Source organism: Lynx rufus, unplaced genomic scaffold (assembly GCF_022079265.1).
Source record: "Lynx rufus isolate CCGP_SWC_20201006 ecotype Redwood Valley unplaced genomic scaffold, mLynRuf1.p SCAF_7, whole genome shotgun sequence".
In the NCBI taxonomy this organism is placed as follows: Eukaryota; Metazoa; Chordata; class Mammalia; order Carnivora; family Felidae; genus Lynx; species Lynx rufus.
The window spans coordinates 104,334,672-104,351,141 of NW_025814889.1; the positions used below are offsets into that span (position 1 = coordinate 104,334,672).

At 36.4% G+C, this 16,470-nt stretch overlaps 1 protein-coding gene across 5 annotated transcripts in view; it reads right to left on the minus strand.

Annotated features, from left to right (window-relative positions):
* Positions 1–4,489: 4,489 nt before the first annotated feature.
* PPFIA2 (PTPRF interacting protein alpha 2) overlaps positions 4,490–16,470 on the minus strand; it is a 473,921-nt gene continuing 461,940 nt past the window's right edge. For all 5 annotated transcript variants that reach the window (XM_047065813.1, XM_047065810.1, XM_047065809.1 and 2 more), the window contains 4 exons: positions 10,931–11,106; positions 9,975–10,043; positions 5,763–5,922; positions 4,490–4,548 (listed from right to left, as the gene is read on the minus strand). In XM_047065813.1, the coding sequence (XP_046921769.1) occupies positions 4,490–4,548; positions 5,763–5,922; positions 9,975–10,043; positions 10,931–11,106 (464 nt within the window). The remainder of the gene's footprint in view (positions 4,549–5,762; positions 5,923–9,974; positions 10,044–10,930; positions 11,107–16,470) is intronic.

Here is a 16,470-nt window from a genome sequence, read left to right on the forward strand (position 1 = left end):
GTAGATAGTACCTAGAATATTCTGGATTAAATGTATCTTTAAAAATAACGATATAATGTTACTAAAAATACAATCATTGTATTTTCTGAAATAAAGTCCTCATGACTTTTTCTTGGTATTTTCATAGAATATTTTGCTGTAAGACATTGGAAAAATTTAAGATTTTCTTTCAAATCTATGGAAAAGTGTTTTCCAGTTATTTTGCTCCAGACAATACATTAAATATATAAAAGATCTGCTTTATATCTAAGGAGCACTTTTGTTTATATAAAATTGTATTTGAGAAGGCTCTCATCATTACAAATGTGAAAATTCATAAGTTTGATAACTGGTCAGAAGGAAAAATATTGAGATTGAGCTTAATCCAGTAAATGGATTTTAGATTCTGGCAGAAATTATACTATAAGTTGAAGAGTATTTTATGTTTTGTTTTGTTTTGTTTTTTTGAGGGAATAGCTAGATCTTTTTCTCTCTATACATTAGAATCTATTATAAACGATTAACATTTCTTACTGGATATTCTCTAAGTCATGTATTGAGAGTAGATACAGATCTAGTGTGTTGTTATAATATCATAGTTTCTGTATTATATTTCATTTCCCTAAGTCAAGATCCCAGTGATCAGATGAGCTGAGAAAGCTCCTTTGCATTGTTTCTGCTCAGGCAACATTTCCAGAAAATTTAAAAAATCACCTTCATATGCAAGTTCAGTGCTCCCTCTTGTGGCAAACTCACTTTTGAAGGTAAAAAATAGACTGAGAGTCCCTAGAAGACCAATTTTCATTATAGTTTAAATATGTGACTAGAAAACAAAGATTAAACAGAGAACTGGAAGTATTTTTTTTTTTATTGACAATGGAGAGGGTTTCTGTTACCATTACCTTTTGACTGAATCTGTTAAACAAAAATAGACATCAAAACAAATGTAATGTACGTGCAAACAGCAAATTAAATACAAAAAGGAAATTACTAATGACAGGTCTTGCGCTTCATAAGATCAAGCAGCAGAAAATCAGCAGTTAGATAAATGGTATTATTAAATAGGTTTTACTTTGAAATCTCCCGTATAAACAAAGAATAAACAACAGTAACACCACCAAATAAAGCCACAGGGAAGAGATTACTCTTCTATACTTTTATACACTATATATGTTAATCATTCTGTCTTTCATTTATTTCCTCTGATAAGACTGACTTCAGGGAAGTCGCAACAAGGCCATCTTGGCTAGAAGCTTATAACATTAGACATGAGTCTGGCTAATGCCCTGTTACATTGACAAAAGGGAAAGGTTTCTGGGTTTTTTGTTTTTTTTTCAATGGAAATGAGCCTCGGACTCTGCAGTGGTTGACATTCACTGAACAGTGCCGGCTGGCGGTTCGAGATATCTGATGAACATGTGGTTCTTAGTAAAGAAGTTTTTTTTTTTGTTTTTTCTCTTTTTTCTTGGTCCACAGATAACAAGAGAAGATGCTGTTTATTCCTTATAAATTATTTTTTTAAATATTTGCTCTTGACTCTTGTAAACAGTTTAGCTTTGTTTTGTGTTGAAAAGGAGATCGAGCCATCACAGTGCTATTTCTAAAGATATAGGACATCCCTGATTGCCTTTAAAGGACTATTTTTGGCTCCAGTTCCAGGTTAAATCATTCCTTTTTACATGATCAGAGGCAGGTTTTCAGCTTTAAGTATTGACAGACTTGAAGGAGAAACATATCGATTTGACTGTTACAATTCAGAAACTGTAAAAATGGTGGAATGGTAAAATACAAACAGTACTTGGAATTGTCAAATGTTTGCACTCGAGACTCCATGAACCATATATTTTATTTTTTTAAAAATCATATTTATATCCATTTACATAAGACTTACACATTTAAAAAGAAATACATACACAGTAATACATAAATGCCTAGTATTTTACAATAAAACATGAAAAAACGAGTGGCTCCATTTCATAAAAGCATCTGTTGTACAGAATTTATGACGTGGATGATGCTTATTATTCAAATGACTTAAGCATTTTCTTACAATTGTAGTAAACTAATCAAACATAATATCTGACTCCCCCAAAATCACATTTTCAGCATAATAAACCACTGGTGGTTGTTTCCTTAGAATTCAGTCTTCACAAAGGTTTTTACTGTTTGTCTTCATAGATGGTAGTGCACTTTAGGTAGAGTAGGCTGAAAAGACGACATCTGAAATATTTAATGAACAGTGTTAGTCTGCTGTCAGCTCCCGGACTGGAAAGTCCCCCTGTGCCACCAGTGAGACTCCTCCATGGAGCCTGCCTACTTCCATCCTAGGAGTCTACAAACGGAACGCCATCTAGGATCTGGCCGATAGCTGGACATAATTAACATTTGCTCCTTCTCCAACTTTGTGCAAGCCAATTTAATAAATCACAAGATTTGCTCAAGTTTGTGGAAAGCATGGCAGTAAATATAAACAAAGGTACTCATAGAAAATGTGAGCAGTCCTTTTGAAAAATCTGCAGCTTGCTCATCAGTAAATTCGGTCGAGTTGACTTCTTTCATGGAATGGATTCTTATTCTAGTTCATATCTTTTAGAGCTCTTAAAAAGAAGACACCTTTATTTTTTTTCTTTTCTTGCTTTTTTTTTTTTTTTTTTTTTTGAAATTGGGCAGGGGGAAGGGCAAGCTGAGAGGGAGAGAGAGAATCCCAAGCAGGCTCTGTGCTGTCAGCTCCGAGCCCAAAGTGGGGCTCTAACTGACAATGAGATCATGACCTGAGCCAAAAACAAGAGTTGGACGCTCAACCGACTGAGCCACCCAGGCGCCCCTGAAAAGACATCTTTGTTTACTTGTGACAAAAACACCATATTTCAAAGGATCTGGATCAGTGTCTGGATCAGTGATGTGGCATCACTGATTCTTCCTGTCATAATATACTTAGAAAAAGCTCACAATTTCTATTTCTGACACAAATGAAATGATAAATAACATGTTCTGAATTATTTTAATAATAAAAGTGTTAATGTTTCGTCAAAACAGAAACTGGCTGTCCTTGATTGGGTTATTGTAAACAAATACCTTTATCTTATTTAATGGTAAAAATTAGGAAATATGAACTAGAATGCCATGCACAAAATACAAAGTGCAAATAGCTAAAGAGTAATTCTACCCATCAGTCAAAAACTAAGAAGCGAGCCCTATTCAACATATTAGTCATTTGTAAATTAGTGAAGTATTCAGTTCCTGGGGAAATTATCATGTTATGTGTAGAAGCTATTACAAACAGTATTTTGGAAAGCCTCTTATTTAGCCAAATCATTATATACTTTTTAGATCATGCCTAATTAGATGCCAAATTGTATACCATAATTAAATTTTTAATGTTAGGGTTTTACATTCTGAAATTAAATCTCTTAAAGCTTTTTATTTTATCAGCAGCTTCAAACAGTGACCCAAATAAGGCAGCACACCAGCTCCCATAGTAGGCCCCAAAGACCAACAAGAAATTGCATGGAGCTTTCATTCAAGGCGATGAATAAACAACACAAGATGAGCTGTTCCTCTGCCTGTAACTGCTTCTTCTCCCTGTCCCTGTGCGCACACTGGGTTCTAAATATTGCTCTAAAAAGTCTTTTTCCAAAATATTAATTTATTATAAATGGCAAATATTTTGGTAAAACTCAGTTTTAGGTTAAACAAGTTTCATGAGCATTTGACACGTACAGCCTAGGAAACCACAGGTTTACTACAACCGTTTTTCAATAAAACTCCATTTTTGTATGCACTTGGAAGTAGATCCCATCAGCCAGTATTTCTCTAAATACAAATGCCTAATATCTTATAATTATATATCAAGGTTTTAGTCCTATTTGCCATTCTTATAATTTCACTTTGTTCCTATGCTGTGAGCCCCAGATCCTTAAAGCTCATATTTGTTTTCAGCAAATATAGGTCAGTGATGAAAAACAATACACTGAAATTCAAAATTATCAGTCATACTTTGGCTTCTAATAATAAACTACCTCTACATCATTTACCTGCTTCTGCTGCTAGTTGATTCCGTGTACCTACTAGAATCACTTTCTGCTTGCTTTAACTTTCCCTATATAAAATATTCACTTAAAAGTGTGTTACTCTGTGAGTGCCGAATTCTCTTCAATAAAACGCTATGTGCGTCCATATAAAATGCTACTGAAAAGTAGATGGCGGTGGCCGGGGCTGCGACCTGCTGATGTGTAATAAGATAGTGATAGGCCTCCAACAGATGGACCTTCAATCAGAGCAGACAGATGGTGATCAGAAAGATGAGATTAAGAGCTACGATATTAAGACTCCTCTTCCACCCTCTAGCAGTCCAAAAGGGTCATCTCCCCTCTGTACTGCCAGGCCATACCAGAGAGTATCGTGTGGATTTACTACTCTATGTCGGTTCCATTTTTGGGTGGTTTGTTTTTTTTGTCAGCCGAGGAAAGCTACTCACAGCAAGTCAGTGCTGCCTCCTTTGAGTGGCTTGTCAACATGAGTATGTGCGAACAGTGGAGTTGTCTAACCTCTGCAGTCTTGATGAGGCAACTGCAAATGGAGAAAAGGGCTTTAGAGGAACTTGGATGATTGAGTACAAAAATCTCAGATGAGAAAGATTATCCCCTGCGTAAAGGGATCCTGAACATACTAGTAGACCTTTTTTCTCTCAGACATCAGCCACTCCTATCCCTTCCCGCTAGACCAGGTTACTAATGAAAACTTATTCCATTGTGATTCGATTGTACTTTCGAGTTGCTGTGTATTGCTCCTTAGATGAAGCCTGTAACAAAAGCAGCTCCCCATGGTGTTTCTGTTTTTGAAGCAAAGATTGCTCCCAGAGAATTCAGGATAGAGGATTTTTTCCCCCTCCAAGTGCTGAAGAGCTTCTTTACTAATTTTAGTTGCAATAAATTCCTCCTGAATTTTTTAATATGTTCCATGATATTAACAAGTTAGAAGACATGTAGAACAAAGATCACGGGTTATACTGGAACTAATTTTAAGGGCCATGATAGCTACAACCCTGAAAAGAAATAATGGTTCTAGGCAATTTTCTTAATAAAGAGAGTGGGGCTATTTTTTTTCTTTTAATGTCTACCAAATAGAAATAATTTTGTGACTGCTATTTCAAAGTGGTCTCTCCTTCAGAATGGCTGTTTTCCTTTGTGAGGTATATAACACAAGTCTAATGTCCACAGAAGGAAATAATACTAATTGGGAAATTACTATTGGCTTTGTGTTTATTTAATTCTCTTCTCATAGTTGTGCTTGTTTATTTAAGGCCTTCTGCCTTGGTCAGAGGTGAAAATATCTGATGAATCTGGGTTTCTAAGATGAAATACAAAACTTGCAATATTCAAACATGTAGGGTGACTGTAGAGTTAATTTCCATTTACTAAGGACCTTTTAGTCCGAATTCATCTTCTAACTAAACAAATTCTTTGCTTTGAGAATAGAAGAGTAAAGAAACACAAATCATGCAGATGAGTATTGTTCTTCCTAGATGTGGACATTAGCCAAAACTGTCCTTTCCAGGATTTTATAAATTATGTTTAATAATGTGAATGAGGTGCCATGGGTTCATGCATCAGCCGTTTGCAAGAGTCTGTTTTTGATGAAAGCAAAGTAAACTTCAAGCAGAGCAAACCAACTTAAGAATTTCCAGAAAGCTATGCAAAGTCAGAGAACGATACTAGCATTTGCTAAACAGGTAACATTTTTTTTTTTTTTACTTTATAAGCAGAAATGCAAAACTACTGTACCATCCGTTGTCATTTTCCTCGACTGCCCAGATGTTGTGGTTAACCTAAATCCAGCTGGTAACGTTTCTGAGGACCCAGGCATCATGCTGATTCCGTGTACTTCACGGGGAGGAAACTGTCTTCTCCATGTTGACCCACGCCTGAAATTCTTATCATCACTCTGCCAGTACAGAATTATAATTGGATGTAATAACAAGTAAACTAGTCCAGGTCCTTAAAACTGTGCACTTAGAAACATGCAACACTGATATCTACAGTCTGTCTGTAAAGCACACCTATGGAATATTATGTTTTATTTGGAGAGTTCTACTGATTCCAAAACAATAACACAGGAGATTTGCAGCAGAAATGTTTTCATAAAAATTTTCCTCTGACTCCAAATCTAAGGTTTGCTATCTGTAAAAGTAAATCGTTTTGAAAACCTAAAGTAAAACCCCAATATTATCTCTTCTTTGTCACACTTTATGCCAACTGATTTTATAGTATGAGAGTATATATTTAGTTCACTAAGTGTTACACAAACCGTGTTTGACTCACAAACTTAAATAACTATTTCATGAGTTTTGCTTTTAAGTAAACAAGAGACATATGGGAGAGCTATATTTGATACAGCCTGGATCATATCAGATAAATAACCTATAGTTTGTGTAAGAAACCAAATTTGTCATTTGTTAGATTTCAGCTGATAATGAATTAACTTGTGGTTTATTGAAAAACCTGTGGAGCTTGGAAACCATCCTTTTAGCTCTTTAGACACCACTAAAAGCATAATATAATTCTGGTTGCTGTTTTACAAATGTATTTCTGGCTGCTGATTCTGTTATATCATAATGATATAATCTCTTCCCTCTCTGCGCATACACAAAGCATCTGCTTAGATACAATGAACTTTCTCTATATTCACAAGGAGTGATATGTAATCTACTGTTTAGCAAGTATTATTCTTTATTAAACACAAGTTACTCTTTATGTCAAATTCTAAGGAAAATATTAATCATTCTACGTAGATCTTATCTTCTTATGTCACTATGTTTCTCATGTAGGGAATGGTTACCTATTCCCTGAAGTTAATCTCAGTGTGTGTGGTTACCTTTATTAGCTCAGGTGACTTCATTTTGGCATATAGAATAATAGGTCAATACTTAGCTCAAATTATCATTGTTCTAAATAAGTAAAACTATAAGGTATTCTTCATCATGGACTGCTAATTTAGTTGACATTCAGAGTCAATTTGGAAAAAATGAAATCACCTATGAAATTATATATATCCATTGTTCTACTAGAATCCATAGCATCCAAATCTAAATTTTGTTTAGATTAGGGAGCCATTTTACAATTTAAGAGATGTCTGCTACTCCTTTTCTCCACTGCCAGGTTCTACATTGTCCTAGGCCTCCAAATGTTTATAAATAGAGAAAAGAAACAGAAGTTCACAGTTGTGGTCTCTGATTTCTTGGAAATCAGAATTTTGGAAGAGTTGTTGCATTAACATAAACACTCTTCAGTTCTACAAAACACTATATTACAGTGTAGGGATATACAACTCCTGCAATGTAAGGGTTAGGGACTCAAAAATAAGCAAGTGGAGGACTTAAATCATGATCTCTTTTGCTCTTTTAGCACTGTCTTCCCTCAGAAAGTTAATGGGACCTATCAGCAACATCAGAGGGAAAAGTTTCCATGAGGTGAGGATAAAGGATACCCACTAACTTGAAGTGAAAGTCTGTAGAAGCACAGGAGCACTTCTCAAATTCTTTCAGTGGGGGCTGAATGTAATCAGCCCCAGAAACAAGCACAGGTTCTGGGTAAGTTGTTTAGCTACTTTTGCTCACACTCAAAAGACAAAAACAACAACAACAAAAAAAAAAACAAACAAAAACCTAGGACAAAAGAGACTACAGGGTTGGAATGATAAAATCATGTGCTGTGTTCTTTATTTAATAAATAAGAAAAAGATGCAGCATATTTTAAAGGCAGATAGTCACATACCATTTAGACCTTTTGGCTTTTTATTACTTTCAGAAAGCAACACTAACTCATATATGCTTGAGTCTCTACCTGGCTCCTTTGACTTAATCCACATTTTAAAATGTAGCAATAGGGGCGCCTGGGTGGCGCAGTCGGTTAAGCGTCCGACTTCAGCCAGGTCACGATCTCGCGGTCCGTGAGTTCGAGCCCCGCGTCAGGCTCTGGGCTGATGGCTCGGAGCCTGGAGCCTGTTTCCGATTCTGTGTCTCCCTCTCTCTCTCTGCCCCTCCCCCGTTCATGCTCTGTCTCTCTCTGTCCCAAAAATAAGTAAAAAACGTTGAAAAAAAAATTTAAAATGTAGCAATAGGATGGTTCTTTAATTATTTTATTTTATTAAAAATTTTTTTTAATGTTTTTATTTATTCTTTTTTTTTCAACGTTTTTTTATTTATTTTTGGGACAGAGAGAGACAGAGCATGAACAGGGGAGGGGCAGAGAGAGAGGGAGACACAGAATCGGAAACAGGCTCCAGGCTCTGAGCCATCAGCCCAGAGCCTGACGCGGGGCTCGAACTCATGGACCGCGAGATCGTGACCTGGCTGAAGTCGGACGCTTAACCGACTGTGCCACCCAGGCGCCCCATGTTTTTATTTATTCTTGAGAGAGAGAGAGAGAGCATGAGCAAGGGAGGGGCACAGAGAGAGAGCAGGACGCAGAATCCAAAGCAGGCTCCAGGCTGTGAGCTGTCAGCACAGAGCCCGATGCGGGGCTTGAACTCACGAGTGGTGAGATCATGACCTGAGCTGAAGTCGGACGCTCAACCGACTGAGCCACCCAGGCACCCCAATAATTTTTATTAACATTCCTTTTGCAACTTAAACAATTTTTTTAATGTTTATTTATTTTTGAGAGAGACAGACAGAGACAGAGACAGAGAGCAGGAAGGGGAGGGGCAGACAGAGAGGGAGATACAGAACTCCAAGCAGGCTCCAGGCTCTGAGCTGTCAGCACAGAGCCCGACGTGGGGTTTGACCCCATGAACCATGAGATCATGACCTGAGCCAAAATCAGATGCTCTACCGACTGAGCCACCCGGGTGCCCCTCCTTTTGCAACTTTTAAACAAGAAGAATAATTGCATTCAAAAGCATGTAGGGCTTATGTAGATTATCTTTTTGATTCAACAATTAAGAATAAGGATTAAAAAGATTATCAAACAACTTATAAAATTAAAATCAGTTAAGTATTAACTGTTTTAAAAATATCAATCATTATTCTGCTTGGACAGGAGTATGGATTTATAGGAAGTTAGCTGAGGTCAAGACTAGAGCTAATCTGTCTATAACCTCCTCTACAAAGGAAAGCTTGGATTTTATAAATCCAAGATCATCTTCCTTGCTCATTTGAATGTGAAATAATTGCCTCATTTTAGGATTTGCTGGGTTCATTCACAAAATTATTTCAATCAGCTTTTCTTTCTAGTCAAGAAACGCCTGCATTTTGCAACACAGAATTATGCCTCTCTGCGTTTTCCATTTCATACTCGGGTTTTCTTTCTACTTCTTCCAGAAAAACCCTGTAAAAAACTCAGAAGGACTAATAAAATCCACAGCATCTATCAATGCACAGAGTTTGCTAATGTTCCTTGTATTCCTTTGTCTCAGGAGTCTACTCATATGTTTATTATTTTCCAAATAATTTAAACATGCATATATTATGTTTGGGATTCTTACACTTGATGTAACTTTTAAATCCTATGACTGTTAAAATGTTACTCATATGTTTTCAAGGAAAACTCAATGTCACTTTCTAAAATAATGAAAAGCTTCCCATTTACCGAAAGCAAGTTTTCTTTTCATTGTAATATCCTAAAATTTATTGTAGGATACACTGATATTTAGGAAGTCAGCACACAATTATTTAAAAGCTGAGTTTATCAGGATTAATGTTATCACTGCTTTTTTAAAAAATGTCACTCATCATAATTTTGCCATCACAACTCATAAGAATCTGTTTTTAAATTACTTCTAGGTGTTTCTAACTGCTGATATGATAATATTTATGAATTCATAAAGGTTTTTCCAAAACCAAATGACTAATAAAATTTAATAATTAGGCACAATACTGGGGAAAATTCTAGATTCTATCCAGAGAACAAGCTTCTGATTGATTTTTGAGCACTATTCCTTGAAAGTTGTTTTATTTGTACTCTTAGATCCCTTGTGAATGACAGATAAGGACTTACTTCATCCAGCCGCCGTTCAGTTCCCAGAGCCAGGAGGTTATTGTATTCCCTTTCAAGAATCTGCCTTGCCTGTTGACATCAAACTACAGTTACCATCACTGAGGTCACAGTTTACTTTAAATATCATAGATATTATATTCATCTGAGAAAACATTACAATCCTGTTTTATTTAAAGCGTCTTAAGATTTTAGTCCTCCGTGTCTAAAAGCCATTGCAAGTTTTAGTTATAAATACAAGGTAGGGTCATTTTCTTTATAGTCAGTCTGTGGACAGTGGGGAGACAGCCTCACATACATGTCTGAGGTCAAGGGGCACTTCGTTACTTTAATCCAACTGGATATTTTATATAAACTTTGCAATAAATGAAAAAATGAAAAATGAAGTTAGACTGCCAAATTTTTGTCAAGTCTATAGAGATAGTTCTCAAACCTGGCAAATGCTCATTATTTGGGGAAACTTTAGATAAATTGGATTCCTATACCCAATCTCTGGATATCTGATTTCTTAGGCCTGTGCTGTAGCTTGTAGGTTTTATTTTAAATTTTTAAGAAACTCGGCCGATTTGAATAATTATCCAGGTTGGGGAACCAGTGGCATACTCATTGTTAAACGTCTGTCTAATTCAGACATGTAAATAGAAATGAACGCCTCTCAGAGAGACAGAGACTGAAAGCCATCTGCCAGGGATATTGTTTTGGGAAATCTGGCATTCAGGTGGAAGACTGGACTACATAACCTCTAAATCCCTTTTCCTGATTAATTTTATGATTTTGTTTTGGCTAGAAATCCAGTGGCTTCAAATTAAAGCCCCAGTGCCATATTTCAAAGGTTGAGCTGAGCTAACTCTCATTAGGGCTCATGAATACACAGCCAACTTTTTTTTTTCCTCCCTACAAGTGTACTTTATTGCTCTATAAACTAGGGCACAGTGCAACTACAGCGGAAAGGGGCTTGCCTGGGTGTTCTGTGTTGGAATCTGTAGTAACAAAGCTAAGCTGCTGTAGTCAAAGTTCTCATCCAAGGCTATCAGTGAGCCGTGCACACCACTCTCAAGAATATTATTTGCATATTCTCGAAGTCCAATTGCTTGTATCCAGCGAATCACTCGATCGTTGCTCCACACCAACACATCTAGGAAAAGAGGTGCATCGTTTTAGGCGGCAGAATTTCGCACAATAAACAAAACTACCGGCTGAAATAAGCCACAAGTGTCTGGCCAAGTCAGCATTTATGCTGATTTCTTTATCCACTCCCCAATGCACCTGGCCCCCTTGTGTTGCATTTCATTCTCAGAGCTAACCTGTCCTACTTTTAGCCTAGAAAAAAAGTTGTCTTTTGAAGCGTGTTTGTTATCACTGAAAAGCACTTCCAGCACATGGAATACAATGTCTCACGGTGTTTCCTGTTCGGTTGTGGAGCTCCAGGGATCTGTCCCAAGCTTAACGTTTTTTTATTACCAGACAGGAGCATTTCTTATTCCTGCCTTGATATATAGCTATTTAGTAAAGACAGAAAAATGAGAAGCTAATATGGTTTTTCATCATTGTTTTTTAACCACTAATTAAATACTGAATATAGACTAGAAGAGCCCTTTTTTTTTTAACCTGAAGCAATAAATCAAAGAACAGAAGAGTAAGATAGAACAGGGATTCCATAGTCCGAGATTTACCCCACTATTTTGTCAATTCATTATGTTTCAATCACATGCTGATGCAAAATCAAGCACTTGGTCAAGTCACAAGTTGTTTTTCCTTTTAGGTTGAAAGTAGCATTTTATTGAGATATAAAACACTTGCAATTTTATTTTCTAAAACTAAAATCCTTAGAGAAAAATGTCATATGTGCCTTTTTCAGACTTTTGGTCTGGAGTGTCATAGTATATTCTATCATTTATATTTTTTCCATTGTTCTCATTATGAGTTGATAGAATTCTACATAAAAATCAGCAAAATAGACAGAAGACCACAATGTTCCACAGAAAGGAAAGAATGTTAAAGAACTAAGAAGGAGGGGCACCTGGGTGGCTCAGTCGGTTAAGCGTCCGACTTCAGCTCAGGTCACGATCTCGCGGTCCGCGAGTTCGAGCCCTGCGTCGGGCTCTGGGCTGATGGCTCAGAGCCTGGAGCCTGTTTCCGATTCTGTGTCTCCCTCTCTCTCTGCCCCTCCCCCGTTCATGCTGTGTCTCTGTCTCAAAAATAAATAAAACGTTAAAAAAAAAAAAGAACTAAGAAGGAAATGTGAAAAAAAAATAACTTTTTTTTCTAATCCTGTAAAAAGGGAAATAAAACCCAGAATTTAATTTTATGCTAAAATTTAAGTTTTCCTGTTAATTTTTTTTTCTTTCTGGGAGAAATGTATAGCTTTTCCAGAAAAAAAAAATAAAGAATACTCTGGGATATATTCTTCAACTTCAACCGTTTATCATGTTCCTCTCCCCCCATTTAAATTATAAAAGTCTGTAAAAATCAAGGTAGTAGTTGTTTTTGTTTTTGTTTTTTTGGCGGTAGCAGAGAGAGTATATATTGTTTACGTTTTTCAAAAACATTACTAATTTGTTCTAATACATTCATTTATAATCAAGTTAGGTTTTCTTGTGCCTAATATTAAAGCAATATAGTGATAACTCAGCCCAATGGAGACCCCTTATGTCATATTCTCAGTCACTGATCTCACACCAACAGTAACCAATATTCTAACTATTCTCACCGCAGATTAGTTTTGCTTTTTAGTTTTGATTTTTTAGCCTTTTATAAATAAAATCGTACAATATGTACTTTTGTGTCTACATCTTTCACTCAATATGAGATTTATCCCTGCTATAGAAATGGAAGTATCTTATTTTCATTGTTATATAGTATTCCATTGTATAATTATACCACAATTCATCATTCTACTGTTGATGGACATTTGGCTAGATTCCATCATGGGTTATTAAGGATAGTGCTGCTTTAAATATTCATAGCTATACTAAATAAATTCCATTCTCACAATTTAAAGCCCCATGTATAAAAATCTGCATCTTTACCAATACTCTGTATTTCTCAATTGTTTTATTTGCTTTTTTAGCCATTATGGTAAACTTCTTATTGTTACGGGTTGAATTGTGTCCTCTCAAAATTCATGTTTTTTTAATTTATTTATTTATTTTTTAATTTTTTTTTCAACGTTTTTATTTATTTTTGGGACAGAGAGAGACAGAGTATGAACGGGGGAGGGGCAGAGAGAGAGGGAGACACAGAATCGGAAACAGGCTCCAGGCTCTGAGCCATCAGCCCAGAGCCCGACGCGGGGCTCGAACTCACGGACCGCGAGATCGTGACCTGGCTGAAGTCGGACGCTTAACCGACTGCGCCACCCAGGCGCCCCAAAATTCATATGTTTAAGTCCTAATCCCCTGTACCTCAGAATGTGACCTTACTTAGAGATATGGTTCTTATTGAAGTATTAAAAAGAGATTTTTAGGGTGGGCCCCAATCCAATATGATGGTTTCCTTCTAAAAATGGGAAATTTGGAAGTAAGATATGCACACAAGGAAAACACCACAAAGAGCAAGGCAGAGATCAGGGTGATGTGTTCCTTGATAAGGAACATCAAGACTGACAGAAAACCACCAGAAAGTAAGGCAGTGGCATGGAACTGATTCTTCCTCACAGCCCTTAGAAGAAATGAATCCTGCTAACACCTTAATCTAGCCTCCAGAACTGTGAGACAATACATTTCTGTTGTTTTCCAGAAAAAGTATAAAGAATACTTTGGGAAACATAGTTGCTTTCTCTATTAAAACTGTAAAATAGCCTTTATTTATTTATTTATTTATTTATTTATTTTTAACGTTTATTTATTTTTGAGACAGAGAGAGACGGAGCATGAACAGGGGAGGGTCAGAGAGAGAGGGAGACACAGAATCGGAAACAGTCTCCAGGCTCGAGCTGTCAGCTCAGAGCCCGACGCGGAGCCCGAACTCACGGACCGCGAGATCGTGACCCGAGCCGAAGTCGGACGCTTAACTGACTAAGCCACCCAGGCGCCCCTAGCCTTTATTTTTAAAGAGTATTTTTTTAAGGTTTATTTATTTTGAGAGAGAGCGCGTGGGCACGAGAGAGCACATGTACACATATGTGATCAGGGGAAGGGCAGCAAGAGAGGGAGAGAGAGAATCCCAAGCAGGCTCCATGCTGTCACCACAGAGCCTGATGTGGGGCTCGATCTCACGAATTGTGAGATCATGAACCGAGCCAAAATCAAGAGTGCAATTGATGCTCTACTGACTGAGTCACCCAGGCACTCCTTAAAGAGTATTTTTAAGTTCACAGCAAAATTGAGCAGGAAGTACAGTGTTCCCATATATCCCCTGCCCCATAGATGCACAGCCTCCCTGACTATAAAATCCCTCACTCGAGTGCTACATTTGTTATGATAGACAACCTGCATTGACACAAAGTCCATAGTTAACATTAAGGTTCACCGTGGGTGTATACTCTACAGGTTTGGGCAAATGTATAATGACATGTATCCATCATTACAGTATCATACAGAATAGTTTTACTAAAAATAGTTGCCCTAAAAATCCCCTGTGCATCATTTATTTATCTCTCCCTCTCCACTAACTGCAGGCAACCACTGATCTTTCTCCTGTGTCCATAGTTTTACCTCATTCAGAATGCCACAGAGTTGGAATCATGTGGTATGATTCTTACAGTATAATCACATAGTACTTTTCTTTCAGTTAGTAGTACACGCTAAGTCACTCCATGCCTTTTCACAGTTAGACAGCTCATTTCTTTTTAGCCATATTGACTTTTTATATACAGACCCTTCTAAATTCACATATTAATTTGAATTATATGGCATATCATTAGATTACTTGGATTTTCTATATATCTTTTCTAATCCTTATATTTTTTTTAGTTAATGAAGAACATGTGAAGAAAGACCCACAATATCCTCTTCCTACAGTCTTATTACTATTTCCTGTTCCAGTCAAAGCAGAATTAATTTCTTAAGGGAGTAGGATGTTTAATGTCTCCCTCAGACTTTTGGCTCTTTTTCGCCTTTCTTCATCAATGCAAGACTTCCTTAATGATCTTTAGTATATTTTATATTACACATATTTTATATATTATACTATATTATATATTATACTGTATTATATTATATATCATATTATAATATATATAGTCTATATATATTCACTAGGTCTCCCTGGGTCATTCCTAAAGTATATACTTTCCTCTGAGTTTTCTTTAGCTTGTTCTATTGCAGTGTTAAATCTCAGAAAATGGGATATAAATTTGTGAGTATTATATTTTGGTTACATTAATCAACTTCTGTTGATAACAACTGATTAGTTCCAACTGTTGGTTATACTAAACTTGCACTTCAAAAGTTGGGCAGGAACTGACAGCATCAGTTCTCCCACTGCTTTCACTAAGTGCAATACTTTTTTTTAAAAACATATGTGACAACAATTTCCTCAAAAAATAACAAAACTGTCCAGTTTTCCTTGCATTAAGTGGATCTGCAAGTAAGAACTGTTTGCTCTTTTCTAGAGATGAGTTTATATTTTGATAGTCTAAGACATTTGTAGTTATCATATTTCTGCAAATATATCTTCGTTAAAAATGTCATTGCCACACCTGTAGTTAAGAGTCCTCAGATTTACAAAATATATTTACAAAATAATATGTAGAAAATAATTCAACTGAGTTATAATTCAAGGTAAATACGGCACCAATCTAAGCTTTTCTTTTTCAGAACAGCAACGTACCTTTCTTTTTCATTTTGTAAATCAGATCCCTTTCTATAAATCTGTTTTCAAGCAAAATTTATGCCCTGACTTTAAAGCTTTGTAAGGATCCTCTTGACCTAAACAATAAGTGGCTAGAGATCAGTGTTGACTGTTTCCTAGCAACAAATGAAATGTTAGTACATTGTTGATATTCACTCTGTCCCCTCACTTCAGAAAGCTGTTTATTAAGGTCAAGGTTAATTAACACTTCAGATAATAACAGAGACCCCTGGTCACAGTTAAGAGTTATTCCTGTAAATGTCACTGGATCAGTTACGGAAAACAGGGGTTATTTATGATCTCACTCACAACCACCCATCATATGGAGCTGTCTGTGTATAATCAAGTGAATCACAGTAGCTTTTCTTAGGGCAGTGCTCTAACCAGCAACTGCCAAATACTAATATAATATTTGGTATAGGGCCAAATGGGTAATTCCTCCTTCTCTTTTATATCTATCTATATATGAAGCATTCTATGTGGTGAAACCAAGCATAATAAAATCTACTTGGAAAAAAAAAACACTTCAGACAGAAAACTGGAAGTGGTATCTCATGAGTAAAATATGTGTGCTAAAACTGAAACATCTTTTGTTAAGTCAAGCATGGACTTCCTTCAAGGGTCTTTGTGTGATCAATTAGTTCCCAAATTTCAGTTCAACTGAATGACAATGTACTGAAAACAACTTGCAATTTCCTAGGCCCCA